At 37.2% G+C, this 22905-nt stretch overlaps 1 protein-coding gene across 1 annotated transcript in view; it reads left to right on the top strand.

Moving 5' to 3' along the window:
* The window catches only part of BRINP3 (BMP/retinoic acid inducible neural specific 3), a 201499-nt gene that overhangs the window by 10386 nt on the left and 168208 nt on the right, over positions 1 to 22905 (top strand). The window contains exon 2 of the mRNA XM_010715542.4: positions 6190 to 6475. Coding sequence (XP_010713844.1) covers positions 6240 to 6475 — 236 coding nt within the window. The 5' untranslated portion in view covers positions 6190 to 6239. The remainder of the gene's footprint in view (positions 1 to 6189; positions 6476 to 22905) is intronic.

The following is a 22905-nucleotide window of genomic DNA, read 5'->3' as shown; positions in this document are numbered from 1 at the left end:
TATGTTCAGGGCACTCTCACATTCTTCCATAAATCATGCACTGTGAGGTGCCTTTATGTGGTAAAGGAGAACTGCCACACTTGGTTTATGAGAACTGAGAGAGTGCTAAAAAGCCAGCGTATGCAGCCAGAGCCAGCATATGCTATGGTCCAGGTGGGCACGGGCCTCAGTGGTCCCAGAAGCCAATGAGGGTGAACAGTGTGGGGCTGGTAGCCATGCAGGGGCCTGCCAGTGGCCTGGTCAGCCAGGCCTGAGGTCCAGCCAGTGAGCCCAAAGATGAGACAGTGGCTGGGGATGAGACAGACAAACCTGTCGGGCAGGGATGGAAGGCTCAGGAGCCCCGAGCCCTGGCTTGGTAGAGGGAAGCCAGGGCCACTGAGGCCCACCCGTGGCCCCAGCAGTTCACTTCTTCCCCTCAGAATGCTCCCCAGAGGAGCAGCCTAACTCTTTAAGGTAGAAAACCTGAAATTGTAATTTGGGGATGCTGCCCTATTTTGTCAGCTGAAACAGGAGGTTTGCAAAGGAGGATGAACTTGGGTTAGCAGATTGAAGGCGTACCTAAGGGCTTTTTACATTATCTGAGCAGCAAAGGAAAAAAAAAAAAAAAAAAAAAAAAAAGGTGTTTTAGAAGTATCAGGCATGAAAACAATTACCTCAGCATACCTGACAGCTGAGGTGTACTTCAAGGACTAAGGAAACTGGCACTATCTGTACAGAGATACAATAAAAATCATGTGGGTACATCCAGTTACATGCTCACAGACACTGCAGTGGTGAATTGCTGCTCATACAGAGCAAACACCAATGCACTTTCCTTTGGCAACCATGCAAACCATGACAATCAAAACTCATATTCCAAACAGAGCTAAAATCAGACATCCCATTTGTTCTTTATTTTGGCTTTTGGGTGTGTAACTACTGTAGTTTTATCCTTGTCTCACATAGAGAGTAGAGAAGAAAGCTGAAATTCAGCAATGGGTGAAGCTCTGAACAAAGAAAATGTGTTTCTAATAAGGTGCATGTAGTCGAAGCAAACATCAAGACCTGATACGAAGATCCTATGTATTTTTAAGTCCAGAATTCATTTAAGGATGTTGAGTGTAGAATTATTTTCTTCTTTCAGATTTGCCAACATATCTGCTTTTGAGCCTTCATTTGATGACTGTTCCTAGGCCTCACCTGAACAACAGAAAACAAGCTGATGCAAACCCCCCCCAGAAAATCATCTGTTGACCATACATTCTACCTAGGTGCTTTCTACTTTTGCATCCTAGCAGCAGCTGTATCTTCAACCTCACGTCTATCAGATCTCATGGCAGACAGAGTTATCCATCCGTTAATTCCCTAAACTCTATTCTTTTTTTTTGTTCTGCCAGATGTACATCCTGCCTTTCTAGTCACTGCACTGTCCTTTTGGTAGTTGAAAGCTAACTTGTGAAAGTTAACCACTGTCAAATGGCTGCTTAGGAGAGCAAGACAGAACTTTATTTCATGTGTCCTTTTGCTACCCTTCAGAAAGTTTAGCTTGGCAGAGTTTATTCTATGGATATATCTGTTTGAAGAACAAGATCCATGTAATGGCTGAGAGCAGAGCATAGCACATTCCCTGCTTTTTCTTCCTCCTGTGTAGCCCATACCCATTCCAGAACATTCTGCTCTTTTATTCCATGGCACATCATCAGCTTCTTGGCTGTTCTGTTTACACTGGACTGTGTGAGAATTTCAAGGACAAACACATCCCTAAATCTCATTCCTTTAGTTGTTAATATGCCAAAAATTGAGGACGAGATCATCTCCACAATTCGGATGAAGAAGTGAAAATGCAGGGTCATCAGCTGATTAGCCCATGATCTTACAGCAATGAGTAATCTCTGACACACAGAGTTGTTGTTGTTGCCATTGTTCTTAAAGGGAAACGTATTTATCAATTATTATGTTGCTTAATTTAAAGAAAACTAGATTTATGATTTGCATTTGAAAACACAATCTGGGAGACATTAAACTTTCACTTGTGGAGAACATCTTTTTCATGATAACCCAATAGTTTACTTTAAAAGAACATATCTGAGAATTACAAACCTAAACATTTTACCACAAAGTAAGTTTTTATCCAACAGAATCCTTCCAGCATAGAAGGACATCATCCTTCCATCAGAGAACTGGGTTGTTTCACTGTTTTCACAGAATTCTAAGTTCTAATTCTAAACCAAAGGTCTTCGGCCTTTACACTGTCAGAAGGAGATTCCTCTAAGAAGCAAAAAGGGAGAATGATGGAGACAGTGCTGCATTCATTTCTCTGATGCTGACAGAGATTGTGCAAGCATTGTTCCATGTGTAACAGTGGAAAGGATATTTCAGGCTATGTTCATAGACTTACCGTGTGTAATTTAGTATACGTGATTTATCAGTTCATGGTCTTTATGCAAGAGAGCTCAATGCAGGAATAAAGCAAACACTTAAATTTTGAACTTTTAGGTGCAGCAGTTTAATGGCCTTATAACCCACTCCTATGCAATCATATATCATTTCTAATGTTAGAAGAATTTTCCTGAAAAAAAAAAAGAAGATAAATTTGCTGTGTTGTACCATAAAATAGAGAACAAAAAGGTTACAGATTTCCTGTAGACTTGCTGCCAGGTGAAGCTTGGTGACATTTGGCTCAGTGGTCACAGTGTTTGTTTTGTGCTTGCCAGGACTACATTTTCAGCTGGAATTAATACATGGAGTTTACCAATCTTCAGCACCCTTTACGTGTTCATGAAACATAAGGCATAGCTTTCCCAGAAGTATTCCCAGAAGTTACCCAGTCAAGACCATTTTGCATTAATGCCTGTGAGAACCACAGATTTCTAACAGATTTCTAAAAAATATAAAAATTATATATAAAAATATAACCTCAGAATTTAGAAGGGGAAAGGATGAAGACTCATCAGCATTTGCAAGTAGTAGTTGGGTGAAACGCTGGGGATAGCAAAAAGTAATTTGGCTGTGCACCTATGCTTGGTAATTGTCCTCTAAGCTAGCACTTTAAAGAGGCAGCGTGTTGATATGCCAGTTTTATTTGAAGCATCTTCTTTACAGAGTGTCTCTTCTGTTCTAAAATCCACCACCTCAGTTATTTACCAGGCGCTTGTTTATTTTTCAGTTCTCACAGCCCACCCTGAAGACAGCAGGTGCTCTCCTGCAAATTTAATTCAGATCATTCCTTCCTGGAATTCTGTGGTGGCTGTTCTAAATATGACCTCTGTATGTTCCACATACCTATATTTGAAAATTGTTTTCTGGGCATTTGAATTTGTTAGTGAATTTGAGTATTTAAAATCTTGAGAGATCTTTCGCAATGTAACCTTAGGAAAATTCCTTAGGCTGAGATTTTCAAATCTGTCTTTTAACACAGAATACACATTTAAACCCCTTTGGCAGCTTGCAAAATCTTAACCTTGGTCTTTTCATGCTTCAGTTTCCTGTTTGTTAAACTGAGGTAAAAATTTCTCTCTCAAGGGTGTTCTGAGAATCATGATATGCGGGCTGTTTCTGCAATGACTGGGCAATATGCACAAGTGGATAAGTATCAGTTAGAAACACACGCGTTGTTTTGCTCTCCCCATTGACCAGCTGAATATTTAAACTCTTTTGGAAAAATTCATTTATTTTTTATACAAGGAGATAATTTTCTTCTGTCACTGCACAGTTTCTCTAAAGGTGCTTTGCTGGTGGTAAATTTATGACATAGCATGAAGTGTAGTGTTAAGGCTAATACAGAGGATAGCTCTTCACTGTTCCTTTGGATGTAGGAAGATGCTACCTATACATAGCAATTCATTTTCCAGTCTCACTATTATCATTTTAAATTCAAAAGAAGCTCAATTAGTCGTCATGACAGTATAATGCCCTGAAACACTTCATTGTTAATAGAGACCCAAAAGAGTAAACTCTTATCTCTTGTACATTAAACCATTATATGATTTTTTTTTCAATTCAGAAGTTAATTTATAAAACATAGAACACTGTCTTAGCTCTCAATCTGATAACAACATTAGGTGTAAAAAATTACAATTCTCATTATGCCCTTTAGAACTGTAGATAATGTAAAGAAATCATGCCCACAGTCTTTCTAGCTTGTTGAGAAGTTGAAAGAGGGGGATGGATTTGTTGTGCAATACATTTTTTCCTGCTTATAGGCATGTGATGGTAGGAGGGAGAGGGTGAATGTTAAAGCCTGGCTTCTACATTCATTGTGAGCTAATTCTTATCAGGAAATGGTAATTAAATAATCATGATGGCTTTTATAGCCCAGGAGAGTCAGCTATTGCTTTTCTGTTTTGCTTCAGATCTATGCACCCTTGTTCATGGGATGCCATGAAGTTTGCACAGTAGTGTAACCTCACACAAATAAACACCAGTCTGTGAAAGAAAGAAACACCAGTCTGGAGAGAAGATACGGGAGCTTCACACAGCATTCACAGATCTGCAGGGTTTTTTGCATGTCAGTGATTGCTTGAGAGTACAAATAACAGTTAAGAGAGTTCTTTGCTGCAGAATCTCATTTCAAAAGGATTTATAAAATTAATGCAGACTGTGTTTCATGATCATAAACTACCACGATTACAACTCAGTGCTCTGACATATGTTCAGTGTGAAATATATGAATAGTCTTTTCTCAGTGAGATTACTTACGCATTTAATGTTTGCAGGATCAGGTCAAAATCACATTTTACAAACATTTACATTTGTACTAAGAAAACAACAAACTTTCTCTGGTTGAGATAACAGATGATTATTACTTTCTTAGGCTGTAAATTCCTGTTGGTCCAAATGAACTTCTCTTTTGGAGGCAGTTTGCATCCTGCAACAGTTATGTTTAAAATCTATACCAAAGACTCTTTAGAATATTAATGGTGAGAAATTAGGAGAGAGCGTGTTTATTCAGCTACAACATTTTCAGTATAATGGATGGGTGTTAAAGAGTGTGTATTTGCAGTACGGTTCTTTGGAAGCAACCTGTATTTGGGATATACTTGAAAATTAAATTACTGATGCAGACAAAAAAAGTTCCTGCCAAGAAAAAAAAAAAAATCATAGCGGGGGCACAGTAAAAATGTCATAACGAGTGCTGTTTTATTTGACTGTGAATTAAAAAATGTTTTTCATGAGCACATATTCGCATCATTTCATCAACTAGAAAAATGAAAGCCCTCACATTAGCATATTCTGCTTAATTCTGTGTTGTTTTATCTTACACTGAAAATCAAAATGGATTGTTTCTGTATATTTCAGTATTTCTGGGAGTTCATGCTCTTGAATAGATATTTTCACAAAATCTGAGCAAGATAAAGAATCATTGTTCCATTTCACAGTTATGAGACTGAGGTATAGGAAAAAACTGGCTTGTCTTCACTGAATAATTCTTAAATAGAGTTTATGATTGATTACTGATTTTTAATTGGGCACCCAAACAATTTCCAAGGCTCAATATCAATAGTATTTCTAGATCGAGCCATTCAATTGAAGTGAATCGGACTGCAGGTCAAGTGCTGCTGTTAGGGATACTTAAAATTGCAGGATCTGAAGCCTGCATATCTCATTGAACTCATCCCTCTGGGTAGCTCCAGTACAGCTAAACAACATACTTGCTCTTTGTCCGGCTACGCTAGTTGGAACAGGACGACTTGATCCTAATAACTAAGTGTGCAGTGAAGGCAAGCCATTAAGTGACTTTTCTAAGGACAAAAAAAAGGAAAGCAGGCTGGCTCTTCTGAATCTCGCCTGTTTTCTGTCTAGTAAGTGAACTGAAATCTTAATGCATAGACATTGCTGAACGCTTTTGAACTGATGCTAAAAGGCAATAATTCTTCTGTTGTATATTTTTCATTAATGATCGGTGTTATGGGGGAGGGAAAAATAACGAAAAAAAGAAAAAAAAAACCAACAATCCCTCCCATGACAATTTGTGAAGGTTTCCCTTCAACAGTAAATATTATCGCTGATGATGTTAATGAAGACATTAGTTTCACAGCGTTTGAAGTACTGAAACACTCCAATGTTAACTAGCCTAGTGGGGTTTATGTTAATGTAATATGTAATAAAGTAGAGGCCACTATCTCTTTAAGCTGAAAGAAAGGAAACTTGTTTCTGCTTCCAAGGGATGCCTAGTGTGTGCTTATCTAATTGACTGTGTATTTTGTCTAGGTGTTGAGGGAAAGCTAAGAGAATGAAGGCTCTAAGTCCCCAGTGGAAGCATGATATGGCGATGCAGTGCTGGTGCTGAATTGTTCTCTCTGATGGCTCTATGGGAGTGGATAGCACTGAGTCTTCATTGCTGGGTTTTAGCAGTTGCTGCTGTTTCGGATCAGCATGCCACAAGCCCCTTCGACTGGCTCCTCTCTGATAAGGGACCCTTCCATCGTTCACAGGAATACACAGATTTTGTGGACAGAAGTCGACAGGGATTTAGCACAAGATACAAGATTTACAGGTATGAAGCAAAGGGAAAGCAATTGCAGAGATACCATCCTCAGAAGTTGTAAATTACCAACAGGGGTTTCCTTAAGGGAAAGTTTCACATGTGGGAATAAATCCGCAGACACAATTCATGGCTGAAATATATGCAAGGCCGTATATGCACTGTGTACTATGGAAATGCCTTCTTGTGTTGTTTCTGTTTTGTATAAAGAAATGTTGGTAACTGACTGTGTTGCTTTGGAGAACGTTGGTGTTTACTACCTGCCTCTAGTCTGCCCTAGTGACAAACTGAAAAATGTCCTAAGGCATCCTGAGGCATTCAAAGATGCTCTCTGGGGTTACTGTGGGACACTCTTGTTTGTGCAGAAAGATCCAGTTCAATTGCTTTTCAGAGCTGCTCATAAAGACGTAAGCTGAGACTTTAAGAATGAAATTGTTGCTTCGTGGATACTACTGGCAAAGCATTGGCTTCACTGTAGAAATAAGGGCATTTCAAATGTTACTCAAATGTTTTTTTTTTTTTATACCAGTTTATATCAGTGTTTTAGAAGTAGCTTTCTTATCCATGAAGGACTGAGCTTTGAGAGCCCTCCTATTTTAATGGCAGCTGAAAGTATTTGTTCCATCAGGAACCTCAGCATTAGCCTGGCCCAAGTCAGATTGAGAATGAGGAAAGAAGAAAAAATGGGAAGACTCCTTCAAAAGTATAGGCTTACTTGAGAATTTATGCCTGGCTATAGAATTGCTTTCATGGTACATTCGGAAGCTGTTGGTTTCTGGTCTTTGAGACAGCACTGATGAAATATCTTCTTAATCATTTGCAAGAGGCATAACTCGGGAAAACCTGATAGGTTTACCAAGGACATCAGAATGAAAAAGGGAATTCAGTTTAGTGGTAGTGAGTGAATGGCAAACAGATAGGAGGAGAAAATAAGGTCTGAGAGAACAACTCTATAAGCAGAGATTTTTTTTACCTCTTATTGTCGTAGATCCTTTTTGGAAGCAAAGAGAAAAAGGCCAAAGTGATAATAACTCTCCAGCCTATAAACACAGACCATTTTTGGTGGAACAACACACGCTGATTTCATTTGAAACAATGAAACATCCTGTGCAGTTTTTACACCTACTTTAAACTATTATTCCATTGAGGTATGCAGTTCTTTAAAGAAGGGAAGAGTGCTGTATGCGTTCAGGTACATGCTGTTTTTTAGTTCAATGGCCAGTGCCCTGTGACAAGTCTGCAAGACTCAATACATCAAGCTTTCATTGTTAAGGAACTTGCTTTGTGTTTCTTTGCTGAATGCATGCAGTAGAGGGCACTCTGTTGCAGGTCAATTTTGCAATGGGCTCCTTTGCCACACGCAGAGAAATTAAACATATTTTGAAAAGAAAGTGTGATTTGGAAATATGCTTGATGAAGTGGCTTGTCTTAACAGAACAGCATTGCCCAATATTTACTGCATTTTAAAAGCCAGCTGTCAGGACCGATAATGTAAAGCCAATAATGCAGAGACTGAGATAGCGCATTTTATTCCTATAATTCTGTATTAGTCAACAGCGAACCAAAATTATCTTGCTAAAAACAAGAAAGATGGAATAGTATTTCATTTCAGTTCTTTCAATCACGTCTTTGAGGTTTTTTTTTTTTCTCTTCTGAGTCATCATTACAGAAACATTGTTCGGTTTTATAGATCTGTAGTCATATCTGATGCTCGTTTGGGTTTGTGCATAGGTTTTAATTGACTGTAATTTACATGAATCCACAAAAGAGTGTTGCTTGTGTTTATTTCCATCCTCTGCCTATTCCCTTCAAGGAATGAGCTGGAAAGAGGCCATAAGCTACCTGAATCAAAGGAAAAACTGCATTTTTATTTTATTTTGTCCTCCAAATATGAACCTTACTGCAAAGTTTCCCTATAAAATACAGTCCCCTTAGCAAGTAATGCAGAACTGGTGACCTTGTTACGAATCACACAATGTAAATTTAATCCCTGTTGCTTGTCTGTGAGCTTTCATAGGCTGAAGAATCTGGAGTCTAATTGGTTTGTTCATTTCCTCACCTATCTTTTACCTTATGAAAACGATTCCTCAGGGACACAATCCTTATTAAAATGGAGAGGTAAAGAAGGGGAAGAAAGAGGGGAAAACATAGGCCTGCATTGACTCAGCTGAATTATATGGCCAACAAAAATGATGTCCCTCCAATCAGTGCTGACAGGATGGCCTCCTTTACCTTTGTTCTTCTCTCCATCCCTGAAAGCCTGCTTCTACCATACCAGTACTGTCGTTTGTATGGCAGGAGGCAGACTACACATGTATGGCTCTTACTTTCCAAAATGTTCAGCAGCCTTAATTATTTTCACTTCCTACATTGTAGAATAAGCTTGCGTTTTAAACAGATAAACTCCAACTTCAAGACTAAAAAAACTGTGAATGCATATTTCTATATGTACTCCATGCTAGCATTTCTGTTTTCATCTTGTTCATATGCCAGTGAGTCCAAAAACTATTGCTTTGTAACCACGCTATAAACAACTGCTCGTCTGAACATGAACCTGTTATAAAGGATGTCAAAGGTTGAGACTGAGAGAATGTACATATTAATTGAGCATGATTTCTTATGGGAGGCGGCCTTAATTTATGCATATGCAGTTCTGTCAAGATAAAATTAGGCTTCACCTTCTCTTCCTATCAGGCTTTCTGACCATAAAACAATCATTTGAGTAAAACAACTGATGTGTACGTTATAGGAGAGTAGCAGCAAAAAAATCTACTCTTGCTGCATTAAAAGTCAGTTATGTCCATGGGCAAACAAGCTGGTCTTGTAAAGTTCTTTGCTCCTCAAGGAGAGGAACTTTCAGTGCTACCGGATACAGGTGAAAGAAACAAAAATATATGTAATAACATTTCAACCAGGCTTTGCAGTACTCTGAATAATTGTGGCTGATGTCTCCAACACTGGTACAAGCTGGAAGAGGTAAGCTGATTATGCTGATTCTATGGCAGAGTAATATTCCTATAATTTTTCATAGGAAATGTCCTTCTGCAGGAAATTTAATAATTATCACGGTTTATGGTGACATTCATTGCCAATATTATATGAAATGTCAGAGAAACACCTGGATAGCTGTTCAAAACATCTAAATTAGTGTAAGTGCTGTGTCTCTGGAAGGTGTTTATCTGATAGAAGCTGGTTTGTGTAGATAATAACAGCAAATAAGAGGGATGTTCCAAAAGTAATGCTTTCTATTTTATGATGCTGGCCCTTGCCATTAGAGGCAGATGTTAGTGGTATTGGCAGTAGAGGTTGAACCTTCCCACCAATATCCCATTACATTTTCTTGCCTTATGACAGAAAGCAGCAGAGGGGCAATCTGACAGAAAAGTGTCTGATGTGACAGTGTGTATAAGGCAAAGGTATGGTATGGAATTGAATTCCTTCTTCCAAAAAAAAAAAGCAGCCATTGACATTCATTGATGCTTGCTGAATGCTGATGGAGACCAAATGGTGGATGTGAGCACAGTGAGGTGATGGATGGTGCACTTCAGCAGTGATGACAATGGCTCACTTCTGCTGGTGCAGATTTCGATGGGCGCAGCATGCAGGCTCTTGTTCATTGCTGACAAAAATGCATAACTAATGGTGGTGGCTGTGTTGAAAAATTAGGTTTTGTAGCTGAGAATTCGCTCTATTGAATAGTGTTATTGCGTTCTTTGTCCCTGTTGTAATTTCCATGGTAATAAACAGGAGGCATTATTTTCAGATCAACCTATGTATTTTGGCAAGGAAACCTGATTTTGTAATTTGCTATTTAATCCACAATAGGAATACTGTGCTGTTTATGTAAATCAGCTATGTGGACAAAGGAGTTTAAAACCAAACAGAACAAGACAAGAGGTTACCAGCATGGAAAGACTGTCTGTGAAATTATGCAAAGAATCTGCATTGTGTCAGAAGAAGTAATTTCTACAGATATATGGGAGTATTTATGCTATCAGATAGCGTCCTGAGGAAATTTTCTCAGGAAAATTGTGTGGATTTGTTAAAGAAAAATGATTTAAAATCTGAAATAGATGTGAAAAGTCAAGAAAAAGAAGAGCCTAGGTTTTTGAGCTGAAAAAATTTTGCATATATGGGGGCTGGGAAAGAGGAGAGATAGAGGAGAGGGGGGAGAGATGAAAGAGATTACAGTTCCTGTTAGTGTACATATCATAGAATGGTAAGAACTATTTCAACCAAAAGCTGTTAGAAAACCAGATTGATGTAAACTTGCTCCAGACAAATGTAGGCTGACAACTCAGCATAGGTTTCTAGTCATCAGAATAAAACAGTTTTGGGAAAAACCACATTACAAAGACCAGTGGAAAAGGGAAAAAGACATAGGGCTTCTGATGGTGGACTAGGTTTTAGTAACCACTGAAACCCATTTCAAGTAGGTATTCCTAAGAAGTGTAGAATAGCAGTCTGCAGAGGGAGAAAAAAATGTGTCTTAAAGAACAGAGTAGCTCACTATATATATATATAGATACATAAAGAATTGTGGAGCACAGTGTATGTGGCTTCAGAAGAGTTTATTCAGAGGCTGTCTTAAAAGGGATTATGTTTATTCATGAGCAACACAAAATAAAGGACTAGAAAGTAACGCTATCTAACTAAAGTTTATTTTTTGTAAAGACATAATGGTTTCCTCTCCTATACTCCCAGTAATGCTTCAATAATTGAACCTTCATAGTAAAGTGAGCAAGGCTGAAGCCTAACTGAATGCTCATTAAAGTGTTTTAACACTTGCATAAGAGGTTAAGTAGGATCAACATTAAAATCAGTTTTATTTTACTCCCCTATCAACATATTTTAGCCCACAGTTACCACTGGATTCCTTCACATCCACCTTCCTGACAGAAAGTGCTAATAAAAAGTTGCTGAATTCAGTTGTGTGTGTGCACAGTGCATGGCCTGATTTGCACTTCTTTCCCTCACCAACAGTCTGGAATTAAATTTCCTTGTACTCTTCCTGAGATTGCCTTCAGCTGTAAATTTAGGGACTGTACGATATTGAGAGAATGAGCATTTGTCCTCATTATTTCTCCCAAGACAAATGTTCAGGAAAATGGTGGGCTGAAAAGAGATGGCTGCTGTCATCCATGTAAAAAGAAAGCAGTGGTATGGCACTTCTTGGTGCTGTTACTTTCTGTACATTTGGTCATACTCTGGAAACCATTATCACTGACAATTTTTCGAAAGGGCTCATTTGGTCCTGGCAGCATCAGAGGTCTTATCTTCTTTAGATAAGTCAGTTCCTTTGGAAACCTTATGAGGGCTCAGCCGTGAGTCTCAGTTTCCTTAACACAAAATGTCACACACAAAACAGACAAAAGATGAGGGGGGTAGTAGCAGATGAATAGCACAGGATATATCAAAAAAAAGAAATGGGGCAAATGTGTACAGCAGAAATTGAGGAAAGAACTGACTGTAGTCAGCGACCTGTGACTCTAGCAAATGATAGTGCAAGGTAGCTTAGCAAACTGGGCAGCCGTTGCCTTCAACTCTTCAGAGCCTTTGCTTCCCAGGGCATAGAAATGTATGCACAGTGTCGCTGCTGGGCCACTGAGAGCCAGGATTATAAATGTACCAAAGAGAAAACAAGTTTATCTTTCACAATTGCCATATCGGTTGGAAATAAATAGAAGGAAGAGTTCTTTTTGCCTTTTCCTGAAGTTCACTGTATCAGTAAATTGCTTCTGGCCTTCATCGTAATTGGTCAGCTTGCTTTGGGGGATTTTCCATTCAACCTGGTGGATGAAAGCTACAGTAATGAGATGTATCATCATTCTCAGAAGGTTTCAAAGCCCTAGTCTATGGAATGTACAAAGTCCTCTTTTTATATACAGGGGTTCATAGTCTGGAAATAGAGAAGAGCAGCTCAAAGAGAATTTCTGTGATTGTGAGGATTTCTGCTGTAATAATAGTGCTTGTAGTGCAATACTGAGGCCTCATTATTGAAGCACTGTAGCCTGAACAAAAAGACATAAATTCCATTTCTGAGGAATCAAACATTTGTCGACTCTTACAGTGAAAAAAATAATTATGAAAAATGAAATAAAATTATAACTATAGGATATTTCTTAAGAATATCTGTATCTGAAAAATATCAGTTTCATTTCTGATTGCAATGATCCTGAATAGCCTCTATTAGTCTAGGTAGTTGGGGACAATAAAGACACGACAGGGACAATAAAGACATGACAAAATTGACTTTGCTGAAACTACTCTCACAAGTACATACTTGAGCAAAATAAAAATTCGTAATGACTGTACTTCCAGGTCTAGAGATACCTAAACAGTGTTCTGCAAAAGCATTTACTTTACAGGGCTTTGTTTCAAATGCAACTCTTCCTTTCATAGGAGAGCATTTGTGTTTTACCTCTAGATCCTAAACACCTATTAGCTAGTGTTGCTTTACAACTAGCAATTGCTATTATCAAAATTATGTACCTTTTATCCAAAGGATTCTCTGGAAAGTACATCCTTGTAATGAGGTGAGAGAAACAAACAAACACAAAACCAACAGATAATTTAAACTGGGAAGCTACATGCACCCGACAAGAAACTCTTAAAAATCTTCCAGATTAATTAAATCTTAAGGCCAATTGAGTTCACCAGTAATTTCAAGAGGTTGCTGATTACATCAAATAGATACTCTCAAACTCAGTCCTTCACTGATGTTCCTATAGCTACAACATATGGACTGCCTCCAATAGCTCTGTGAGCCTAAGGAAGCCCTCAGAGGGAGGTGCAGGAGATAAAGAAAGGACACATTTAGGTATGGCCCCAGTTATGAAAGAGGCCTTCTTCAACCAGGGATAACTCCAAAAGCAACAGTAAATGAATCTGAGTTCCTGTGGATGCTTGTGAGGGTGAGGGAGACGAGGATAAGGGAGCTGGAGGCAGGGAGGAAGAACCAAGAGGAGGTAGTGAGTTCTGGTTTCCAGAATGTTCCTACCTTTCCAGTTCTTTTGTTTATGTGAGGCAATAATGTGGAGAAGTCATCTGTGCTAGGTAAAGAGCAAGCTATTACTCATGAACACAGGAGGCATCAATCAAGCTCACTTCTGACACCAATCCCTAACATTTGCCCTAAGTCAATCTTTGAAAGTCTATAGAAAAGCATGGCCAATCCTGATGAAAAACCCCATATTTTTAAGAGATACTGTTTTCCTATGGAATCTTACAGAAATCTCAGAAAATAACAGGGCATGTTACAGTGAGCCTAATCCCACAGCGTTCAAATGCCTTTCCATTGTTTTGCCAATGAACAGAGCCAGGGCTTCTCCCTAAACCCTCACTGCATTTTCTTAGCTAAGTACAGAAAAACTCAGTTTCAAAACAAGGGTAGAGTTTCTCTCAGTGAGGTAAACAAGTGCCAGCACTGGATAGGATGCTGGGGAATAGTGCTGGCTGAGCCAGCAGGATTAGGAAGGTTCTCAGGAGTCAGTTTGTTTGACAAGAATACAAGAGTGTTTTAGCTTGGCAACAAAAGAGAATATTGATGCCAAGATTGCCTTCTGTATTTTTTTTTAATAAAACACTGCAGGAGTCTGTGTTTTGACAATCTCTCTGCATTTCTTCTTATTTGTTTGGTGCATTTAATCAAAGATCCTGAGGAAACTCAAATGGCAAGGAGGGGAGTGAATTTCATTTTTTGTGAATGTTATCATAATCAATTTCCAGAACATACCTACTTTCAGAATCTAATATTTTAAAGATGATTACTGTATTAAGCCCCCTACTGACATTTTTCCCTAGAACAATGAACATTTATTTAGACAATGTGGTTTATCATTATTTCATTCAGTAAGTTCATAAATCATTTAAGTCGCTCTGAAAAAAACTAAGATAATAGAGGCCGTAACTTAATGGTTTCAAGCAATCATTGAGGTAGTATAAAAGCTGTTTAACACTAATAATAGATTAATTCTCTAGTCAGCAGGATGATCTGCCAAGATCTTGGTCGTGAAAACAGGTCATTATCATTAATTCTTTGAAGATTTTTAGTTAGTTGAGACTTTTTTCTTCCATTTGCCTTTCATTTTCATTTTTGTTTGAACAACCTTGCTAGTCCTTTCACCAGTATTCAAGGTACAGAGGATGACTTTCATAAAAAAGAAAAAACAATTACTAATATTTATTTTGTTTAATTAAATAAAAGGCTTACATGAATCAATTTCTCTGTCCTTTCATTTTAAACCCTTTACTGGTATTTTTCATTATTGCTGCTAGGTCAGCAGTCCTTTCCAAATAGAAGGACTGAAGCTTTCAGGGATATTTGTTTGTTTGTTCGTTATTAGCATTTATCCACATTCTAAACGTGTGTGGGTGACATGTGTCTCACACAGAGAAAAGAACAGAATAACATAGAAACCTTTTCTGTATTGACGGTAGTATAGATTGGAAGGTATGGCTCTTTGTTTAGGAGGGAGTTTGCATGTTTTCCACACAGACCAAGAACAACTGGCAAAAAATATACTCACTTTGGACTTTTTTTTTTTTTGTCATTTTCTTCTTGTATCATTGACTTAAGGTCATGGTCAATATCTCAGAATTTAAATCTTAGTTGTCTTCTTGTTCTGATTGATCCTATGGGTTTTAGTTGTCATTCTGCTGGTTGTGAAATTTTACTGTGGAACTCCAGATTCATTCCAATAGAGACACTTGCAAAGAAAAGCCATACTTCAAAATTATGTCTTCTTGTTCAGTTCTCACTAGAATCCCAATATGATAGTTATGGAAAACAGTGTTAAGGTCGTTAATGGCTCCATATCCCAATTTATCTTCTGACACACTCACTTTCTACTTTAATTATACAGTTTGTATAAAAGAAAGTGTTTTTACTGACCAGACAATTTAATGTATACAGAGAGAGCTCTGCAAACTACTCATACAAAGCCCACTAGCAATTTATAAGTTGCGTATGCAGGTCTCACGTGCACTGAAGAGATACCATCTGGCTTTAAGCAATGAATATTAATTTCTCGAGGGAAAAACACATTTGCCAGTTTTGACTTATATGAGCAACATAATTCAAAACCAGAGGCATATGCAATATTTTACCGAATATTCTGAAAGATCAGCAGAATCTGAAATATTACTGATGCATTTAAATAAATATTGGTATTTGAAATAATTCTGAACTGTATCTTACAGTTCTTGAAGTTTAGTAAATAGGGCTTTTTAACCTATGCCTTGACTGACAGCAATAGAATTGGCTATTCTATTAGAAACATAAATGCCACATCATCTTTGTCTACTGATGTGTACGATATATTTAAGTTTGAAATGGAGGCAACACAATTTTCTCCCTTTACATCTGCATTTTATTTAAATCTTTAGCTATATATGTAAAACATTGGCTATAGGTTATAAAAGTAAGAGTAAACTCTAAACATCACATGGCTGATAAACTGCATTAACAAACAACATTAAGTCCTTTCTTTACATTTCACATATTTAATAATGCAAAATAAATGAAAAAAAGAAACATATGAATTTAAAATGAATAAAATTGAAGTACCTTAGTGAGGTCTCTTGATATAAATAATAATAATAAATTAATTTTTTGTTTTTTGTCTTTTATGAAATACTGGTGATGTCTCTGATAGCATACTATGAAACTCAAATTATAGTAAGTAGAAAGCATGCAGTCTGTGGTGCTTTTTTGTTTAATAATTTCTAGAATCCCAATATTTTATGATGAGTAAATTGGTATGAGAGTGACTGCGTGTATATATACATATATATACAATTATATATGCAAACACATATATGTATATGCATATACATTTATATATATATGTTTATGCATATATATGTCTATGCAAATAGTGAAAATGCACGAGTTTATTTCTTTATCTTTTTCCAGGCAAATAGTGAGAAGAATACTGTTTATTATAAAGAAAAAATGTACGTCTCCTACAGTTGAGTGTCAGAATAAGAGCTTTTGAATGTACGTTATTTTACCATGGACATTTTCTGATGAACCAGAAGTTGAGAAATTTTCCCTAACACTGGCCTTTCCTCATTAGACTCTTGGATGAAAATGCTTTTATCAGAAGCATTCTTTCTGATCTTAATACATTTTCCCAGTGGTCAAGTCTAGATTATGACATACAATAAACTTAAGCTATGGCTACAGTAAAAGACATGTGAGAATCTCTAACAGAAATAGATTAACTTGAACCTTGCATTTATACAGAAGCTATTATGACTACTCTTTTTTTCTTCTTTTTCAGTATAATTCTGAGTATGGTTAATGAAATTAGACTTGAGAGGGTATAGCTTCTTTTAGTGCGTGCAGAAAAATATGTATGTATGTATGTGGTGATAAAGACTTCTAATTTAAACCCCTGTTTGCCACGGATTCCTTGTAATGCTGTAATGCTGTTTATGTGAAATCCACATGCCACAGAGTTTCCACCTGTGTCTTCACTTGTAGCTCCTAATATGTGTCCAAATATGTGCTGAGAGCGAGTTCTCCAGAATCATCTATCAGTATTTCAATGCTTGAAAAGCATTTCAAGTTATGTATAATTCTTAATTTTAAAGGAATCTGAAAGAACTTTGGGCTGAGCTCAGTGCCTAAGCTATTTGCCCAAGTTATGACAAACAGCATGTGAGTAACAAGCAAAAGCTGGATCTCGATCATTTCTTTCATATGTCTCCTAAAAGGTTCAGTAATCTCTTTTTCATTGCTGATTTCCTCAAGAACTGCTTTTCTTCTTAGACAGACTAAATAGTGACTGAAAGATATTTATATCTGTTTATGAAATTATATAACATTATATTATTCTACTATGTTGTATTATCCTGAAATTTGCTTTTCCACTCAGTAAAAATATTTCTCATATGGCTTACTGCAAAGATCCATCTGTTTATTTAAAATTTTCCCTGAAAAAGCAATGCTTATGTCTATTTTTACTATCATCTCCTTAGCCTGGATGAGTACAACCAAACGTGTACTTGTTTCCTGGAGCTGGCACAAAGGTTCTGTGTGATGTGAGTATGAGTGACCCTGATACCAAAACTATCAAGGTTCATAGCAGTGTGATTTATTAAGTCCCTTGATATTTATCCTTGCCCTCCCCTGGCCTTCTCCTCTTTTCCAAAACAATGAGATCAATAATTGAAAAAAGGAATTGTAACTGTAGGGATTTATTAGGATTTAAAGACAATGTTAACAATTAAGCTTAAAATATTTGTTAACTGGGAAATTAGAACGAAACACTGTTATGCTTCTGCTTTTAAAACATGTTCATGTGTACTGTATTTACAAAATTCTGTGTGTGACAATCACATAGATTTCACTCCATTTCCCTTCTCAGTTAAAATATGAGATGTCAAAACCAAGTGTGACTTTGCAAGTCTATATATCGTTGACAGCAGTAAAGCAGTTTAAATTTGGGGTTTATGCTAATATGAAGGGAGATTTTACAAGCTGCTAGAAAAAGGGTGAAGTCACTACACAGGAAAAATTGAATCATAGAGTCAAAGAATCACAGAATCATAGAATCAGCAAGGTTGGAAAAGACCTCCAAGATCATCCAGTCCATCCATCCACCTATAGCCATGATTTCCCCACTAAACCATGCCCCTCAGTACAATATCTACATGTTTCTTCTACACTTCGAGGGATTCTACCACCTCCCTGGGCAGCCTGTTCCAGTGCCTGATCACTCCTTCAGCAAAGAAATTTTTCCTAATATCCAACCTTGAGGTCACATGATTTCTGTTTCTAGTTCTATTTGAATCTTTGGGAAATCCCATATGCAATATTAACATTTCTTTGCAAGTACTGGTTCTATCATGATGAGTGAGATAAAAAGCTAATTAGCTATATCTATGGATTTAATTAGAGAGCAGAACTTTTCAGAAAGCACAGGGAAATAGGGAAAGGTGGAAGGTGGAATAGAGCAGTCAATTTATACATTGTCAAATGAATTTATGGTCAACAGTTGTGTCTGAAAGCAGTATGTACTGGGCCCACGGTGGTTTTATCCTTGAGAGATCTGTATTTCTGATCTGTGGTGAAAAAAAGGCTTGTGCTTTTGTTCTCTGCTTTGATGTGACATCATCATGAAATGGGCTAACAAAACTGTAATTTCAGAAGTTACTAATTGGTGAGTAACATCTCTTACAGACAGAAGGCAAAGGAAAATGATGTTAACAACACGAGGTGTGGAAAGGCCTCCTAATACTACTGATGAGCGCTGAGCAAGAGGAATGCAGTCTGCTTTGAGCTTTACACCTACAGAGTAATTAGAGGGAATTGGCTCTTTTCGAGTGCCATACTGAGTATAGGTTGTTTTTCTTTGGCTTTTTATCTTCTCATAGCTGGCTGGATCTCACTGGATCTTGTCTTGCTGTCAGGGCATCTATAAGAGTGTCACTCCTTTGTAGTCACTTAGCTCTGTGGGGTTATCTGCAGGGGCACCTTTGTGGTCACAATATTTTATGTACTTCTGTTCATAAAATGTGAAAACAGTCTTAAAGAGATTTGTAGATGAACATTGCTCGAAATCAGTGAAATTTCAGTAAGTTGGATTTGGATGAGATACAGCTATGTGTGCAAATGACTTTAAGATCAGCCTACGTCTACTATCACCGTGCACTCCAGTTCTTAAGATACCAGGCTGAATCAAATGTAGAATCAGACTAAATGAAAAAGGCTGCATTCTCATGCTTCTGACTTCAAAATACTCCAGATTACGCAGATGGGTTTTAATCTAGTAGAACAGGGATTTAGGCTTCAACTTGGAGGTGATACAGGGTGGCTCTCCATGGCTAGATTCATAACAGTAAACTCAGGACCATATTTCATCTCCATAGTCCCATTGTACTCTCTTTTCTCATGAAGGGAAACTGAACAACTGGAGGTAAGCAGGACAGGGCACATTTCAAAGAGTATTTTATCCACAGGTTATATGTGGACTTGTTTTGGAGTAAGGAAGGTTGATCTCCATGGTTGCTACTTAAGAGTTCCATCTTTCGTGAGCTGGGACATTTATATTCCTGGCAAGTAGAGTCTTAGCAATATAGTGAACTGAAATTGTTTGAATATACAGTTCTCACTTTTCTTTTTCTCCCCTCCCCCCATTTATATTTGTTTCTAATTAGAGTAATGGTACATGGATTTAATGCTTGCTCATGATTTTTGCTCAGAGGATTACCTAATGATCTTTGGTACACTGAGATTTCTAACAGCATTACAAGCACTTTGACAAATTAGACCACATAATACGTAGGACTTTGGTAACTGAGACAATGACTGAGTGAGAGTGGAGTTATGTACTTTTTTTTTTGTTTTATTAAGTCTTTTTTGGGATTATTAGACATTGCATCTAAAATCTGTATTATTATTTCAGTAATTTCTTATGGAAGGTTGTCACTGGAAGATGTTGCTACTGGGATGTATTACATTAATCAAATGTAATCAATCAGTGTTAGGATGAGTGTAATTTTCACTGTCCAAGCAATCAGGCAACACAAATAATTTTCCTCCTGTACCAATACTATTAATTATAGAATCTTAGAATCATATTTTAATTTGGGCTGGAAGGAACCTTTAAGATCACCTAGTTCCAACCCCCTGCTACAGGCAGGGACACCTCTCTCTAGACCAGGTTACTCGCAGCCCCATCCAGCCTCACCTTGAATGTTTCCGAGGAGGGGGCATAAACATACCCACTCATAATGACATACCTCTTGTCAGTTTATAACTTCATGTGAAATATCATTGAGCATCTCACCTGACTTCAATCCGATACCTAGCAAGTGTTCAGTGGAAGGTGGCTCACATCATAAAACCCAGAATTAAACTCAGGTGGTAGGGTTTTTTTTTTTTTTTATTTGGCTGGAAAATAAATAAGTAAATAAATAAATTTCTTTATTTTCCTGTGACTATGGTAGATAATACCTTTTAATCAATACTGACATACAATACCTGAGCAACATAAAAGATTTCACATTCCTGATGCCCTAGGCAAATCCCTTCTAGTTATTTACCCTTTGGAAGTATCTCGGTCCTGAAAATCAGGGACCACATTAACTCTGTTATGCAAAAACTGCAGTGAGCTGCCTGTCAGATAACCTTCTGGGACAAGAATCTCTCTATCTCAGATGAAGAAAATCGATCTGTAGTTAAAGGATCTGAACTGACTGGCTGCAGAAATTTCTGGGTTTAGACTGCCATGAAATGCTGTGCTGATCCTAATTGTAAGTTGACAGCTATACACAGAAGAAAATATGTAAAAGTATAAGCATGTCCACTGTGGACTTGATGCTGAAACTAATCCAGCAAAGGGATTAGGATTTGAGGTTTCCTTAACTCCTTTCTCACATAAAGAAATGTGCTTTTATCGCTGGTAACAAGTGCTGGAATTTGTAACAGAGGTATTCAACTTTAATTCTCATGCTCTGAAATGAGCACTGGTCACAGTCCTCACAGGCAGAAGCAAAAGGTTGTCTTCACAGCTAACGTGTTCAAGGATTACATGTTACTTTTCATGTACTAATGAATGCCGTGCATAAATTTGAGAACTATCCCTCTACTTTCAGAGTGGTTGATAATTTTCCACAAAAAAAAAACTGTCTTAAAGACAAGCAGTGACCAATTAAATGAAAAATTAATATTTTTAAGGAGTTTCTGAAAGTTTAAATGCAGACTTTACAATAAGAATTTGTTTGTACAACCAGGAAAACAGAGACTCTCAAGAACTGCCTTCTCACCTCTCATTGTAAGCTCCACAAATGCCTCTGATATCTAGTTTTGTTACACTTTCTTTTTTTTTTTTTTTTTTTTTTTTCCAAAGAAAAGTTTTAGACAATAAACAAGATTCCTAATGCCACTGCCAAAGTAAACCTGAATACACAGGAAAAATGCCCAGTGATTTTTGATTTTGGTTACTGGATCTTCTGATTCTGCTGGTCAGTGTATTAGCCACAGAGCAGGGTGTTGCAGAATAGGAAGCTAAAATACTGGGAGGTGATTTGGTTATCAGAGGGGAGGTTTAGTCTCAATTACAATGGGCCAAAAATAGCATGAAATGATAATGAGCTGGCATAGGGAAACTAGCCAGTAATGGGGTTTTTAATACATGACACTGGGCAGCTAATTTTTTTTTATTTTGTTCTATTTCTCTAAAGGCTCTCTGGGTTACTTGAATAACTTTGTCATACCAAATAATACACCAAATAATCGCTTTCATTGAAGTCAGTGATACAATTAACACTTTAATCAAAAGAAATAAAAACGTAGAGAATATGTGTGTGTGTGTGTGCAGATTTTGGAAGCCATTTTGATGCAAACAGATTGTTAGACACATACACTGTGTCTCTTCCTAAATAGTTTGTCGTAATTTCTGTTTCCAACGAGTTTTGTTATGCTGATAAGCTAAAATTGCCATTGTTGAGAAAGAACATTGCTGCCTATCATAAACATTCCTGATTTCCTGGTCTCCTGTAATGTTCTTCTGTCAATTCTGCTGTGCAAATCTTGTCAAGTAGCTGATATTTGCTAAAGGATTATATTAATTCTGTATGTCTCTCCACTCTATTGCCAGAGCTTTTTGGTGATACAAAATTATTTTTTTATCATTGAAAATCTGACCAAGGATAGAATAACACAGTTATTGCTATCCAACTGTACCCTGAAAATCAAATGGAGCTCACCTTCACCATTTTACTTCCACTTTCTTCTAATTTTATTTTATTTTTATTTTTTATTTTATTTTATTTTATTTTATTTTATTTTATTTTATTCTTATTTTTTTCCAGAGCTCTAGACATCGTACAGAAGCAGTGTGCACTGAGCTGCAGAATTAGTGCCCTGGTTTTATCAGCATTCCATGTCATGACATCATGCAGTTCATGATATGGAACAGTGATAAAACCAGGACAATTAGGTTCCCTCCGCCAGCTATGCTGGTATTGCTTTTTCTGTTTAAAGATATGTGGTCTGAAGGCCATGATGCTGTTGGAGCTGCAATGCTTTTTGGTTGGCAAGAGATCTTGTGTTCATGCATTGATTCAATTGGGAAAAGTGACTCACTATTGTTTAAACGTAACTTTTCTGGTTTTACCAAACAGAAAAAGTTAATCAGATATGTAAAATGTATAGAGATAAAATTATAAGCGTGCATTCTAGTTTTCCAGTTGAACATTTAACTGATTTTGTAGAGTAGCTGCTACTGAATTATGAAAACTTCTTTTATCTCACTTAAAGGATAAGGTATTTCACATTTTCACATCTTTTGCTCTGGCTTGTTTTCATGACGAAATACCAGTGAAGGTAGGAGAAAAATGCTGACTCTGAATTTCATATTACCACTAATAAGTAGTGGTCAATTTTTCTAAATGCTAAATGATCTCTTGCTGTCCATATAGATGCAAAC

The sequence above is a fragment of the Meleagris gallopavo genome, chromosome 10 (assembly GCF_905368555.1).
Source record: "Meleagris gallopavo chromosome 10, MGAL_WU_HG_1.1, whole genome shotgun sequence".
NCBI lineage: Eukaryota > Metazoa > Chordata > Aves > Galliformes > Phasianidae > Meleagris > Meleagris gallopavo.
Note: the sequence above shows the minus strand (reverse complement) of the source record. Positions and strands in the feature narration are given on the sequence as shown.